Source organism: Ciona robusta, chromosome 7 (assembly GCF_009617815.1).
Source record: "Ciona robusta chromosome 7, ASM961781v2".
Classification (NCBI taxonomy): domain Eukaryota; kingdom Metazoa; phylum Chordata; class Ascidiacea; order Phlebobranchia; family Cionidae; genus Ciona; species Ciona robusta.
This window is the reverse complement of record NC_143241.1, coordinates 5,275,702-5,292,403: the sequence shown is the minus strand read 5'-3', so window position 1 is coordinate 5,292,403 and position 16,702 is coordinate 5,275,702. Positions and strand designations below refer to the sequence as shown.

Sequence of the window (16,702 nt, the reverse complement as noted above, 5' to 3'; positions counted from 1 at the left end):
AGTATAGTAGTACACCTATAGCACATACATCCAAAAATTCGATCGTTTTAAATAATTAACAACGTCCATTGAAGTCGCGAGGATAAGGTTTTATAATGCTTTGAATGTTCTTTATTTACTACCAAATGGGACGAGAAAATAGAATGAAAAAGTGTTCTATATTCCCCCACCTTACCATATCTCTTTACCGACACTGCCTTTGAACCAAATACTTTTACAATATTATTGATATTCGTGCGCATAAACACTATTTCCAGTCGTAAGTAGGCTGGCTTACATTTAAGGTCATACAACTTAAGCCTATGTATTAACATATGTCTGTCGTTATTTAAACATGTTCTAAGAGTGACTGTATTGTTATGAAAACACGCAGAACCAGTTTACACAACACAAAACCTAAGGAACGCCGACAACAATAGAGTTTCCCGAATATCCAAGCAACGAAAGTGATGTAACACGATCTGTGGTCTAGGATTGCTGATACGAGTTATTGAATGTGAGTGTGCTGCCAAAATGTATTTTACGAGTGGTATAAATTACATAAAAAAATAATACACACTGATACTTTTCGTGTTCTAATCTTTTGAATGCAATAAAAAGTTGATTATAAAAATATAATAATATAGTGGTATGGGGGAAAATGGGACACCTTTAGCACATAATATCCAAACATCCCGACCATGTTTTAAACAAATAATAACGGTCTGTTAGAGTCGTGAGGATACGGTTTTATATTTCTTTGAATGTTTTTTGTTTACTACAATGCGGGACGAGAAAATAGTATGAAAAGGTGTCCCATCTTCCCCCGTCCTACTATACATATTTATACACAAAACTAATTTCAAACCACTGACGCCTGGTTTTTACTTTCCTATCTTAAACATTTGAGAAAAACAATGCTTAAGGGTGAATAAAAAAAATCGAGGCAAATTTTCTTCATCATATTTCTGATCTTTTATGCAGCACGGTTGTGGCCGGGCCCTTTTATAGGCCATACGAAATCGCGACTACATGTAGACTAGTATGATGTGATACAAAATGTAGTGGGTACGGAGTCTGTTTTGGATGTGGTACTGTAGAATCTACTGTACAATGTAGATTGAGCGGGACAAGTTGGATTCTGATGGGGTCAATTGAGTGAACACCATTGAAAGTTCAGTGGGGATCAAAAAACAGCTTTCTATAACCAAAGCCGGTTATGATTGTTAACAGAAGTGTCTGTTTTTCGTATTTTCTAAATTCTTGTGTGTGTTCTCACGCACTTTTTAAATTATAGTAAATCGGAATTAATTGAGATATTACACAAAATATACTGATTTCCGCACGTGTGTTTCAGTTCGTTTTCGCCCAATTCCTGTCATTCGGCGCGAGTACGAGTATGAGTATTTTCAATTCCTGCCGAAATGACTTCCGTGTTCAATTTAATTTATACACAAAACGCCCCTTTGCTTTATAAGGCAGAACAGATGTGTGTATGTTTCATTGATGGTAATGCGATTTAATGGTGGATTTTGTGTTTGTTTGTCGTGTTGCTTGTTATTCAGTGACTATGTTTTTTCATAGCTTTCACAGGGAATAGTGTTATATGTTACTTTAGCGTATTTTAGCCCATTCCGTTGAAGTATGTTACACCAAAAGACGTGTGGGTTATTTCGAACTTTCCTTAGCCGCAGTTTCAGCAATACCTGTATTTTACGAACTTCGAATTCAATATCATACAAAATTTTCAAAACAACTGACTTTAAACCTTTAAGACGACATTCAACTTTATTAAAACAATGCAGTCAGTACAGTTTTCCATTTTCAAGACTTCATAGCACAAATGAATCCTTAAATGACGAGGCCGACGCTTGCCCTGAAGCAGAACGAGTTAAAATCACATACATTGACCGTGACGAAGCGACCCATGATATCAATGCTAAAGTAGGAGACAATGTGATGTACTTGGCACAAAAACATGACTTAGACGTTGAAGGGGCATGCGAAGCATCATTGGCGTGCTGTACGTGTCATGTTTACGTTGAAAACCATTTCGATAAACTGAGCGAAATAGACGAAGAGGAAGAAGACATGTTGGACCTTGCTCCATTCCTCCAAGAGAACTCACGACTCTCATGTCAGATTATCCTCAGTAAAGAACTGGATGGTATTGTTGTAAGAATTCCATCTGCTACAAGAAACTTCTATGTTGATGGGCATAAACCTAAACCTCATTAGCACTGGTTTGGTCAATTATTAGTATAGTAAATTGAAATGGAATTCGGTACACTGATGAGATGGTGCTAGACAGGCTTGGATATTATGTGATGATTTATAAAGTAATGACAGTACTGAATGATAATTTGGAAATAAAACAGTGTATTAATGCTAGTACACATTGTATAAAGCAGCACTGCTACATTTATCATGACATACAGTTCATAAAAGTTCACTGTGATCAAAACAGATACATTGGACATAGGAGTGAAACTAAAAAGCCTCAAATGGTAAAATGCTATATTGCAAGCTTATATACCCTATTGCACCAAAAACAAAGTCTTATATAACAATAACATATAGAATCTCCTGAAATTGCCCAGTTTTGATACATACTAATTTAAAGCTTTAATCATTTTTCAATTTGTTTGATCATTTTTTTTCATTAGGTTTAAACCAACAGTGTTAGGTGTTAATTTTTTCTGCCTGAGGTCAAAATCTTTGGTTACTAATAAGTTAAAGCTGGGATATGGACAGTGATTCAGAAGATAAGCCCCCAGCACCACCCGTTCGAATGACATCTGCATCACACAAAGGAGATATGCAGACCTCCAAGCCTTTACCCTCAGTGCCGGAGACGGAAAAGAAAAAAAAGAAAAATCTGAAGAATATTTTTATCGGCGATGATAAATGTAAGAATGTGTTTTTTTTAACTGTTTAATTCTGTTTTTGCCGTCAGTTATAGTGTTTTGCTGTCTAGTGCTGAAGTTTATAGACTAGACACCGTTGTTTGTATCGTTATAATTCTAGAATAAGTTTGGAATATTTAAAACAAAAAGTAGCATTTAGCAACAAAACAATAGTGGTTAAAACACACTTATGGTTAAAACATATTTTTCCTAAACAAATTTTTGAGCTGTATTTAGCAGGTTTAGCAAGAGTGTTAGTTTACTATGTATTATGTAGAAGTCCAATACTCCAATTGGTTTGATGCTTAAAATAAAATAAAAATATGCATATGCTGTCCAAAATCTGTTTTTAAAAATCCATTCAATGCATTAATCTGTACAGCAATAGGATTAGCAATGCAATAAACATATGGAGAATACTTAAAGATAAGAAAACACTCTTAAGTAGATTTCACTTCACTATAGTAATGTAACACAAGTAGTGATGTACCGAATCGTTAAAAAAACGATTCGGCCGAAACCGAATATTCGGCCATTTGTGCCGAATCAATTCGGCCGAATCAACCGAATCGTTTATGACGTCATCCGAACCTACGGCGACGGGCGGTCGGTAAAAACGACATAAAGGAAAATACTTTATCATGGCACCGTGTCACACACAAGTATCAACAATTTCAATATAAGTCTTTAATGTGGCAATAAAGCGTTGTGGGAAACATTAGTCTCCTAATAACGCGCGTATTTACAAACCAAAACTACAGGGAAGGTAAATCGTTGGGAGAAAAGCACAACGGTGACGTACGAGCGTGGATTAGATAAATTTAATTTTATTGCAACACGGACGAGCAGTTAATTCGAGAACTTAAAAATTCTTTACTGTAACGGCGTAACCATTGACAAGACCTGTGTTACGCAAACAAAAAAAAATATTTACTTTTGTGACGAAAAAAACATTGTGTATGAGCGTCCCATTTTACGCTCTGCGTCGGCTTGGGAAATAAAGGAAGACGCATGCGATAGCATACTTTCAACACTTAGTAAGCGAAGCAATCGTTGTGAATTTGTTCTTGTAGAAACCGACGAAATGCTAATCTCAGTCTAATTTGCAAGCAGCCTGTGCCCTGTGGTATATAAATTGTCGGATTATATGAAATGTTTTTTGGATTTTGAATGTTACATAACGTAACATGTGTATGTAAATTTTAAATTTAATATTTTAGGTGTAAAATTAATATCTTGCAACTGGGATTCACGAAACTCTGATTTTCGCGCGGTGCCCAAGAACGACGTTTTTGGCTTCTGTCCAAGCTCGGCCGGGACCATACTTAGCAATATTACATTACAATTTGTGTTGGTTCTAATTTCCTGATAGCTTCGCTCCTCGCACTTATGTTTGCATCAATTAAAATTCACATAATCGCGATTTACCTGCATTTATACTACTCACGGTTACTGGCTTAAAACTATACCGAGAGTAAAAAAATTATTCGAAAACTTTACTTTTACATTTTGTATTCTGCTTTGTGCTAAAAATGTGTAGGGGGTCGTGCGCAGACGCGTGCCCTATTTAGAGAGAAAAAGCGAGTGTTTCTTTATCGACGACCGGGAGCAGACGCGTGCACTATTAAGAGAGAAAAAGCGAGTGTTTCTTTATCGACGATCGGGAGCAGACGCGTGCACTATTAAGAGAGAAAAAGCGAGTGTTTCTTTATCGACGATCGGGAGCAGATTCAGTCGCGAATGTGACGAAGTTTATCAAAGTGCGCGTGTGCCATAGCCCATAGAACCGTATCCGAAATGATTAGCATTGCTATAAAGCATGACGATTAATTGATTTAAACTTATTTGTTGCAAATAGTCTTTAATTCCTATCTCACAAATTGCGCAAGTTCTTGCTAATCGTATCTATATTGTCTGTGAAAAAGTTCGGTTTTTGCCGAATCTTTACGCACGATTCGGCCAAAACCGAATCTTTGTCAAAATCGCTGATTCGGCCGAATAAATTCGGCAAACCGAAACTTCGGTACATCACTAAACACAAGTACACAACACAATCAAACAACAGTCCATGAATTCACTTTGCATAATTGTGCCAACATTTTTGCGGTGAAAACTTAACCTATCACAAAATTTCCCCATGCCTTTTTTTGAGAGTACAACATTACTCAAGAGCTTATTTTTAAGTACAAAATCTGAATAAGTGTCAGCGATTAGTAATAGCAATTTTCTGCCCTGTAATGAATAACACAGTGAGAATTTCCTACTGCCATGGTGAATTTCATGGAGTGAAAACACTTTCTTTTTTCAGCTAAAAAAGAAAAGGTTCGGGAGAGACCAGAAATATCATATCCTTCTGACTTTGAACACACTGTCCATGTTGGTTTTGATGCAGTCACTGGAGAATTTACGGTAAAATACTCTCAATAATTTTAATAGTGTAAGGTCTATCTCTTTTATTACTATGTAGCAAATGGATATTAGATGTCTTTGACTCTCATATTTTTTTTGTTTTAAGGTTATTATTTCTTTACATTACGTTTATTTTAATTGTTAATAGTTTTACAAGGTTGATATTTCTTTACTGTGATGTAAGATAAAAAAAAGGAAATATATTTGTTAAAAATGTTTACTCTACGGGAACTGTAGAGTAGCATAACCAGTGTATATCTTGGTATGAACATGTAGGCTTTACTGCAGTTTTTTTCACTTATTGTTTTTTGAGATATCATTGAATTAAACACACGTAATGTAAGAAGAAAACTTTGTTTCTTGTTGATAATATCTATAAAAATTGTAGAGCTCTACTACAGTTTTTACCTATCTTTTATGTGAGAGAATTGAATTAAAAACCCCTGTATTTCACAGGGAATGCCGCAACAATGGTCACGACTGCTTCAAACATCCAACATCAGCAAATCCGAACAAGCCAAAAACCCAAAGCTGTTTTACAGGTAAATGACACTTTTTTTACTCCTGCATCTATTTTTTGTTTGATGCAGAATTATCTTACCCCTTTTTCTATTTTTTATTGGTAAAACCTATTACGATAAACACAAGACATAACACATTACTTGTGTACCGGCTGGCCTGGAAAACCTTCATGTATGATGTACCATGAGTTGTATGTGAATCATATATTAAGATAAATCGAGAATCACTTTCAAGAAATGATTAAAACAGTTTGTTTTTGACACAAAAACTGGTATAAGTAGGTTGGGGAAAGATGGAACAGCGTTTCTTTCTATTTTCCTGTCCCATTTGGTAGTAAACAAAGAACATACAAAATTATAAAACTGTAACCTCACAACTCCGTAGACCGTTGTTATTTGTTTAAAAAATGATCAGGATATTTGGATATTATGTTCTAAAGGTGTCTCAACTTCCCCCAATCTGCTATATTTCTATATATTTATATATAAATATTTTTTTTAATTTTTTTTATTTCCAGGTTTTAGAATTTTACGATCAATCTGAAAAGAAAGGTCCTGACCAGAAGTATATGAATGTGATGAAGAATAGTGCTAACTATAACCAATCCCAAGCTGTTTTAAAAGTGAGCATAATGTGTTCGTTATTATTTTTGAATTTCAGTTTACATATGTGACATAGGGCAATATTGACTTCATAAACATGGCTTATTATCTCATGTGAATGTACACACAATATTCATCAATTAGAATGTGACATATGTGTCATACTACATAACACATCTTCGAAAATTATGTAAGATAAAAGTATAGTAGAGGTTTTAGGAAATTCTGTAATAATTTTGGCAATTTAAAATCTTGTTACTAAATTTAATAATTTTTCTAAACTTTGTTACCAATTACAACCTATGTATTGCTATTGGAAACCTTTAAAATTCTTTTAGGAAACATTTAGAATCCCTTTACGCTAGATAATTGACAACTGTAATTTTGTCAAGCCCTTGGCTGTGGTTCCTCCAAATGACAATACAAAATGTTCTTCTGCCTAATGTTTTTTTTTTTTGCATTTTGCTTCCTATTTCTCGTACAAAATATTTATCCCCAAAATATATTGCTTTAAAATCCCTTTTTCAATCAGCCTACCCTCAACATACAAAACTCGCGGCAAAACGAGCCCCCCCTACCCCCTCACAGCAACAGACAGCATGATTCTGATGACAAAGACAGTGATTCTGGTGACGATGACGGGTCCCCTCCTGAAATTGCTCCTAGACCCGATTACACAAAATCAGTAAGATGTTACTTTTTGCTGTTTCACTGTTTGTCATTTTAAATTTTTCACTTTTGTCAAAATAAAAAAAAACAATAAAAAAAAAGCTCTTTAGTCAAAAAAAAAACACTGAAACAAATTTGTTTATTAATGTTCTATTCTATTTTATCAAATCTTTATACATAATAATAAAATATGAAAAAAAACGGTTTAGTGTTTCCATTCTAATTTCTAAAAGGTTATATAAATGCTTATAATAAACCTATTTGTTAAAGCTATAGTTCAATACACTTCATTCTTTAAATATCCCTATATAAATAACTACACTACACATATATTTCAACATACATAACATACATATTGTAATTGTATATATATAAAGGATTGTGTCTTGTGTGGTTAAGTAGGTGTGTAATATCCTCGGCCCACAGTCGATGTTGTATTTTGTTTAAACTGAAACGTCTTCACGAACAAAACATAAGAAATGTTTTCCTTCAGTTGTTTTTCCCATATATAATATATATTTTTCCCATATATATATATATACTAAACCATATATAATATATATATATACCACATTTTTTTGACATTTTTTGGTAATAATTTACTTTTTTAGTTTAGTTTTCTTTTAGTTAATATTTCATTTTTTATTTTAAATCAATATAATTTTAATATTTTCAACTATATTTACACATTTTTTAACATTTTCAAACAAATTAAATACTTTTTAATTTTGTTTTTATATATAAAACATTAAGATTTTGTTCAAAATGATTATAACTCCTTAGTTGATTCAGGGCAACTTTCAATTGTTTACATTACGTATAGAGCATGAGTATGAATCATGATCTCCCCAAACATATAGTGGAGTCTACTGTTGTATAATCCAGTTAAGAAATTCAGCTGTTTCCTGCTCTATTCTATTAGTTCTTTTGGGAATTGCACCGAATTTTAGCCACACTTTGACTTATTTATTTTTTAAAATTGTCAAGTTTTTGGTTAAAAAGAGTAATATTATTTCTTTGAAAAAGCCAAAATCAAATTTTTTTGTCATAAAAGTTCCAATTTTTAGAACCTATTACCCAATTTTTTTAAAACGGCGCCAATTTTAAACATTTTACCAAAAAAAAATACAATTTTTTAAAAGCAGGACAAATACGTCTTTGTACAACAGTCCAAAAAAAGTAATTTTTAAAATTAACCCTTATCAACCTCCCTCTTACATAGATATACACCCGATCTGTCATTGACCCCCTTGGTCCCTCCCCAACCACCCAAACCACACAGAATTCTGCACCAGCTCAACCAGGGACAATAAAACGAGCTGAAAAACAGAAAAAATCCAAGATTTCTGATGAAGAAGTTCTTGCAAAGCTAAGTGAGTTAAGACAACAAACTATATAGTAGGATTGGGGAAGACGGGACACTTTAATCGCCTAATGTCAAAAAATCGTGTTTTAAACAATTAACAACAATGGGAGTCATGAAGATGCGGTTTTATAATTCTTTGAATGTTCTTTGTTTACTACCAAATATGTCAAGAAAATAGAGTTAAAAGGTGTTCCATCTTCCCCCACCCTATACTATATCAATTTCTGGTACTAGTTAAGAATTCTTCTATATTATCTGCTAACCCGTAACACCTATCCACTGATCGCCAAGCGCTAACCCAAAGTTTGTTCTGATATGCCTTTCTCCTTGATGGCGTCATTACTGCTCGGCGAACTCCAGCACATATCTGAAAATGATCTCTTTTACAGGCTTTACCTTGATGTCAGCAGTCCATTCTTTACAAAGTTCTTGCCATTGCATATAACTATCACCACTATCCCATAAGCAATGCCCTCTAATGTTTTTTGTCTGTCATTTTTCATATTTTTACCCAAGTATATTTAATAATGAAATTATTTAATAATCCTAACCAGGAACCATTGTGAGTGTGGGAAACCCAGAAACAAGATACACCAAGTTCGATAAAATTGGACAAGGGTAAGGAATACATAATAGGCCTAATCAATTATATGTATAGCCTATTATATATATATATATATATATAATATATATTGTAACCGTGCTTTTACCAATTAACAAGCTCTTTTGAAGTCATTGGAAAGCTGTTTATTCTGTAAATATTCTTTGTTTACTATCAAATGGGACGATAAAGTACAACAAAACATGGTCATATTACCTAAACCTACCATGGTATACCAATATATATCTAATGTAAAGTAGTCGCATAGTGTTTCAGTTTACCATTCAGGAATATAATAGTGTTGCAATAGGATCCGATATCCATGCTGTACATGGTGCACTAAAATACCTTATGTCCGCTCATATACTACACACAGTACTCTGTTCAACTATTATTAGCCTTGAACGGAAATAAACCGGTGTAAACCAGTTTTATGCGGTCTTTACTGAAGGGCTACTTAAGTAACACTGTCTTATAAGACTGAAGCAAAATCTGAATAGTGTTATATATACTGGTATTTAAAGTTTTTATAAACTAGTATTGTGTGTAAAATTAGGAATACACTTTTAATTTTAAAAATAATTTTATGGAACATTTTGAAATTTTGTTTATAAATTTTATTGGTCCTTACTGTGTGGTTACTTAAGTAACACTGTATTCTTATAATTTTATGAATCAAAATATAAATAGTGTTATTAAACTAGTAATAGTCTTCAATATAAAATTTACTTATCTAGCATCGTGTGTAAAGTTAGCTATAGACTTTTAATTTTAAAACTATTTTAAATTGGACCTGTTCGAACACTTTTATAAATGTAAATACTGTGAGTGCAATGTAGCCTTTGGTATTTGTTGTTTACTCTCATTAATTTACACTAGTAGTGTGTAACATGTTGCGTCATTTATGCTGATAATGTATATGAGCGTTTCTCATTACCCTTTATTTTCATTTGGCAACTTTTCAATACATTGCTAATATTACTTCCTAGACCTTATTAAACATTTGTGCTGTTAACTGGCCAACTAACTCCCATCAAAAAGTTACCAAAATTTCAAACACGTTCCGTACAACTGTACCTAATGTATTTAAAGCTTGACATTTTTGTAGCATAAAGTGTTCTCAATGCAGGCTGTAATGTATTTGAATAGGAAGATGTGTGTACTATTGCACACCAAAACAAAATATAACTTGTGGTTTTAGTTTAACACATAGGTTGTAAAAGCTTTTATACAAGCTTTTATACAACTAATCAGTTAGATTTGTTTTAAACGATTGTGTCTAACTACCCCTAACTCCCCTGTGTTTTAAAAAGATTGGTGCCTGATTTTCAGGTACTTTCGGGTCATACATAGATACCCAAAGTACTGGGAAAAGGACATTTTAAAACCAAACCATATCCATACTGTACAGTATTGTGTAGTTTTTCATAAGGGGAAACACTAAGAATAACTCGGTGACAAATTACCATAACTTTGAACAGTATAACATAAAAAAAAAACATAATTTTAGCACCACAGTCTTACACCTATTAGTGTAACCTTTTTGTTACATTTTTCTAGACCCAAACAAAAAAAAAACGCTTGTGCAATGATCAAAACAAAAAATAAATCTACACCTTTAGTTTCTTTGTACAGGAACAGTATTTACTGCTAAGGGCGTTGCCACATTACTAAAAATGAATTCCTTTTTTTTAGTTACGGAAGGCTACCACAGATCGAAAAAACTAACCCAAATACATTTTTGCCTTCTCATTCCTTTATTTGAATCCCAGGGCTTCAGGAACAGTATTTACTGCCGAGGATGTCGCCACTGGTGACCAGGTGGCGATCAAACAGATGAATCTTTCCCAGCAACCCAAGAAGGAGCTAATTATTAATGAGATTATTGTTATGCGAGAAAACAAACACGCCAACATTGTGAACTACCTTGATGCTTATTTAAAGGTATATAAATATTTGTAAGAAACTAAACAAAATAATGGTTTACAAAAAAATATGAATGGTCAAGGCCTGTTTTGATGCTAACGGCGGTCACCTTTAACATTATTCATATTTACCTCTTGGTTTCTCTACTGAAACGTCTGTGAATAAACATGTAGGTGCAGAGTAACATTTTTAAGTCCTAAAATATTTAAAAACACTAAATCCCCCAAATTTTGACACAAAATGTCGAAATTTGGACCACTTTTCTACCAATACCCCTAAATGACACAGAATGTCAAAATTTGGATTAGATTTTTACTAATACCCCTAAATGACAGAAGATGTCAAAATTTGGACCACTTTTCTACTAATTCCCCAAAATGGCGCAAAATGTCACTTTTGGACCAGTTTTCTACTAATTTCCCCTAAAATTTTGCCACAAAACCCAGGGTGAAGAACTGTGGGTGGTCATGGAGTATTTACCTGGTGGTTCACTCACTGATGTTGTTACTGAAACATGCATGGATGAAGGACAGATTGCTGCTGTGTGTAGAGAGGTAATGCTTAAACTTTTTAACAATTTAACTTTTTTACTTTATAAAATGAGAGTTTGTCGATATGAATGGGTTTAACCTATTTATCCTCACGAGGTGGGCAACGACAGAGAGGTACTACTTTAACTTTTAAACTGTATGAGATGAGAATTTTTTTAAATGCATGGATGTAACTTATTTAATCTTGTGTGTGGGCAAAAACAGAGGTATTACTTTAACTTTTTACCATTTTCATGGCTTAACTTTTTTACTGTATAAAATAAGAATTTCTTTATGAATGGATGTAACTTATTTAATCTTGTGTGGTGGGTAATAACTGTTGTTAAAACTCAAGTGTTTGTTTTTCATCTTGGGCTTGCTTACAAGTTACTTACACATTAATGAGTGATTGTTTTTTGGGGATTCTTTTAATCTATAGCTGACAATTTAGACAATCTATGAAGAACCATTGTTTGAAATGCATGCACCAAGGGGCTTGTTGCTGCTACCATTGTAGGCATGTATACAAGAGAGCAAGATACTATTGTTGCTTAAATTGTCACCCATACAGAAAAAATTCTCTTTCCAAAATACAATTTACAAAGTTATAAACATGAAGACTTTTAAATAGGGACAGAGTGTTTAAAAAAACATCCCGTTTATAACTTGTAAAGTTGCTCTGCAATGGAAGGATAAATAAATGACATCATTTCTCATGCAATGAGACTCCTACTATGTTTAGTGGAGTAGGTTAATTAACTTCAATCTGTTTCTGCTACCAAGCTTAGTTTTTCAGTTCATCTGGTACATAATACTATAATTTTATTTCACTGTTTGGTCTACAATATAACAAGACTGCCTACTATGTTTATTAGTTCAATAAACTCTACTTCTGGCGCCATGACACAGTAGTTAGCGTGCATGCCTATGACACAGAGGTAATGGGTTCAAGGCTCGTCTCTGCTACCATTGTGCCATGCCCGAAATAGAGTTAATTGCTTATATGTCCTTGGGCAAAACACTTAACGGTAGTAGCTTAAACCTAGTGGTCACTAATGGGTTGTCTAAATTTTAGGCCATACAAAAAAAAAACTAACAAAAATCCTCCAAACAAACAACAATCACCCACAAAGTTACATTCCTGTTACACTTGTGTTATAACGACTGTCATTTCCCAGCCACGCGAGGATAAAGCAAGTTGCATTCTTTGTCTTAAGTCTTGGTTATCAAATCATCTAACATGGTTTTCCATGCAGTGTTTGCAAGCATTGGAGTTCTTACACAGTCGTAATGTTATACACCGTGATATCAAGAGTGATAACATTCTACTGGGGATGCAAGGCAGTGTTAAACTAAGTAAGAATACTTTATATATATTCAATATACATACCATGGGTTTAACTTGGGCATTTCATGCTTTAAAACAGTGTGTATGGGAAATGGTTGTCTGTATTCTAGTTTGAGTGAGTTGAGTAAAATGTTTTTGTGTTTTACTAAAAAAAGTTAATTTGCGTAAAATATAAGTGTGTAAACTGATAAATTTTAACACACCTCAAACTGGATTCCAGTGTTTAAAGTTTTTTTTACAATAAAATAGCTCAAATACATTGCTATTTTCACTAATTTCCTGTCATTTTCCCCGACTGAAAACAGCAAAAAACTACAAACCATGTCTACTTTACAATGTGAGCAATGGGCCAAACTGGCCTAAATCCCAGGTCTCAACCAGAACCTACAAAAAGTGACTATTCACAAACACAAACCAGAATCTAGTGATCTAGTCATTTCTACTTTACAATGTTTTTTTGTTTCCCCACTGTAATTACTTAATGTTGCTATACAGCCGACTTTGGATTCTGTGCCCAAATCACACCTGAGCAAAGCAAACGATCCACCATGGTTGGAACTCCATACTGGATGGCACCTGAAGTTGTTACAAGGAAAGCTTATGGACCTAAGGTATGATGCATAGATGGAAAAGCTCTATTGAAAATAAGTATAATACAGCTTTAAACTGATATTGATAAAAATAATGTTGAGTGTAGAATATATTTTAACTACAATATATAAAAATTATGTGTTTTTGGGCAATACACTTAGCGTAAATTTCACCAAACCATTTGTCCATTGGGATTTCCAAATTGGCGGCAATGAAAAAACATAATTATTTATAAAGTTACACACACTGTCACTATCAATCGGTACTGTGGTTGCCCTGTCATGTAATCATGTGAGAATAAATAAGTTACGTTTATTTATATTTATAATTATATAGATTATAAGCAGTCTTGGTGTTTGGTAATGGCCAAATTCTTTTTATTGAAAAGGAAAACTTTTTCATGAAGAATGTATGATTTTTACTGATGTTTTCATGCCATCAAAACTAATATTGTATTGTCAAAAAGAAATTTTTAGTTGCTTACATGTGAATTCTATTTCTTAGGTTGATATTTGGAGTCTTGGAATCATGGCAATAGAAATGGTTGAAGGAGAACCTCCATATTTAAATGAGAATCCTCTCAGGGTAAAGTAGATATTATATTAGGGTATATATATAATATAACATATCCATATGCGGTAATGGAATAGGCAACTCTGGCCTAATTCCTACATCACTTCAAACTTACTTTTCTAGTAAGTAGACATATATTTTATGACATATAAACATTCTGTTTTTCATAGAATGTATATGTTGTATTATTTATGAGATTTAAAATGTAATTAAAGTTAACACTCATAGTATATAAACCTAAAATATGCCCACTTTACTTTTGTTTTTAGGTTTATCATTTTTTATACAATGCATATTTTATGAATTTGTAATACTGTGGGAGTTATGAAAAAAATAACAAAGTATGTTTTTTTATCATTAATAAGCATAGAAAATACCATCCAGGCTTTGTATTTAATTGCAACTAATGGAACACCTGAGATACAACAACCTGAGAGATTATCCGACACTTTTCATGACTTTCTTCATTGCTGTCTGGAAATGGACGTTGACCAGAGATCTAGTGCTGTAGAACTACTTATGGTAAGTTTTGTTTTAAATAAATACAGTTTAACAGATTATTAGACACCATATTATAAGGACCAAAATCCTCTGGCGTGATTTAAGTTAAGTAAATATCTTATGGTGAACCTTAACAGAATTAAAACTGCATAAACCTTTTTTTTATGATTCTGTATGGGTGAGGTCTGTGTGGACCTGGGGTTTAGGCCAGATTTGGCTCATTACCCCACAATTTTTTTATGTTAAATGAATTTTAAAAAATACATTCTTCTTTTCAGCATCCGTTCCTTCAGAAGTCCGCTCCTCTCGCCTCCCTGAATCCACTGATCCTCGCTGCGAAGGAGGTTGCGAAACGGATGATGTGATTCCTTATGTTACTGTGGCAACTATGTCACGTGATCGACTGAATTGGAGGCGTGACCATTAACAACAAACACCACAAAACAAAAAAGTCAAAATCTACAGTATCTCACACTTAGAAAGGATTTTGAACTAATTATTGATTCTTTGCACCGAAATTATAGGTTTCCTGATCAGATTTTGTCAAAAATTGCAGCAGATTCAGCTCCAGCAGCTGAAAAGAAGCAAAAAATTATATTTGCGGGTCAAAAATATTGAATTCCTTTAGCATAGCCCATGCAGCATGTCTTGAATAAGAAAATGCCAAAGTCAAGATGCTGCTGCAGTATTTTCAATCTATAGTTATAACCTCTTGTATAAAATAACTAACATAGACTCATCTCAGAAACTGGCGGAAAAAAAATTTGAGGCAATTTCTGTCACAAAATTTACTTTTTCAAGGATTCCTGACCACTCTGAATTGAAATGCAGGAGATTTTTAACCAAGTATTGTCTTTTATGCCCTCTGTGGCCATTATATTACTATGCTAGTCGATTTGATTGTGTTGTAATCATAGTACAATCGTTAACGCCTTGTCAAGTGAAAGAATGTGTTCGGAAAAAGTTTCGACTTTTCCAGTTGACGTTTTTCCGACATGATCAACGAAACACATTTTTTTACACAAAGTTTTTCGAGTTTGTGATATCCGAACACCATACTGTAGGAGTCTACAGGCTCTTTTATGTCTAGTTTGGCCACTTTTTGTGTCCGAAAAAATGCATCTTGTTTTCTTAATGTTTTTACTCTGCATAAAATCAAGTTACTGGGCAGTGATTGAACATTCCTAACTTTGTAATCGGGCAATTACTTTCGTGTATTCCCAGCAACACATCTCTCTTTCAATGTTTTGCACCTATGTCTGCAAGTTTTGAATCACACACATCCTGCCTTGTGCAATTTCAACGCCTTGAGAAAACTATATAGCATTATAGCCAAAGGTATTGCAATGATACACTTGCAATACTATTATATTGAATAACCATTGCTATATTTCTGATTAATTCCTTACTTGGTAATTAACACAGTAGCTGCCCTAATTGGAGATCCAAAGTATTACCGAAAGAGACGACTGTTGCACATATACCCAAGAATTTATGTATATTCATGCTTTTTAGTTAATTCATTACTTTTTGCATATTTTTATAGCATTTTCCCCTCATTGAACCAAAGAGTTTAATCTCCTTGGTTAAACAAATGTGCGGGAATGTTTCCTAATTCTTTGCTTGGATATCAACGCAGTGACAAAATTATCGCCACTGTTTATGAAACTATGAGGAAATTCTCTTTTTATCGTAACTTCGCTGGTAGGAGAGCACTTGCTTAACGCCCGTATTTCTGATTCTTTTCTTTCATTAATGTCGCTTTCCCAGTGGGCAATCAATAAATAATATCTGATAGGAAAATCTTGTGAGCACGGACTGCCAATTTACATCGTTGTCCAGTACCGAGGCACAGTTGGTTGGCGCCTATGCCTCTAACCCAGAGGTAATGGGTTCTAGGCTCGGCGCTGCTATCATTGTAGACGTATGTGTCCTCGTACAAAACACTCAACGCCAATTGCTTTAACCCCATTGGTCACTAATGGGTTGTCTACGTTCTGCCATACATAAAAGAAAAAACAACAAAATTCTTTCTCTCTTTCAGGCCATGCAAGGATAAAGTTAAATTCATTTATAATAAAAAATAGAACACTAAGATTCTTAAGCCTATAGGGCAGGAGGAGATTAGTAAATTTTAAATACTTTAGCCTGCAGAAGAAATTTAAATTTTTACTATTAA

The 16,702-nt window shown here is 33.6% G+C and overlaps 1 protein-coding gene across 1 annotated transcript; it reads left to right on the top strand.

The window, feature by feature from the left end:
- The first annotated feature begins 2,176 nt into the window (after window positions 1–2,176).
- LOC149734095 (serine/threonine-protein kinase PAK 2-like) lies at window positions 2,177–16,326 on the top strand. Its single transcript, XM_089881549.1, is given in 15 exon segments — window positions 2,177–2,888; window positions 5,194–5,294; window positions 5,751–5,820; window positions 5,823–5,836; window positions 6,334–6,438; window positions 6,951–7,103; window positions 8,310–8,460; window positions 9,008–9,071; window positions 10,827–10,998; window positions 11,427–11,534; window positions 12,767–12,866; window positions 13,354–13,469; window positions 13,954–14,034; window positions 14,407–14,544; window positions 14,802–16,326. Coding segments are annotated over 15 exon segments (1,623 nt in total). The 5' UTR covers window positions 2,177–2,725; the 3' UTR covers window positions 14,889–16,326.
- The last annotated feature ends 376 nt before the right edge of the window (window positions 16,327–16,702 follow it).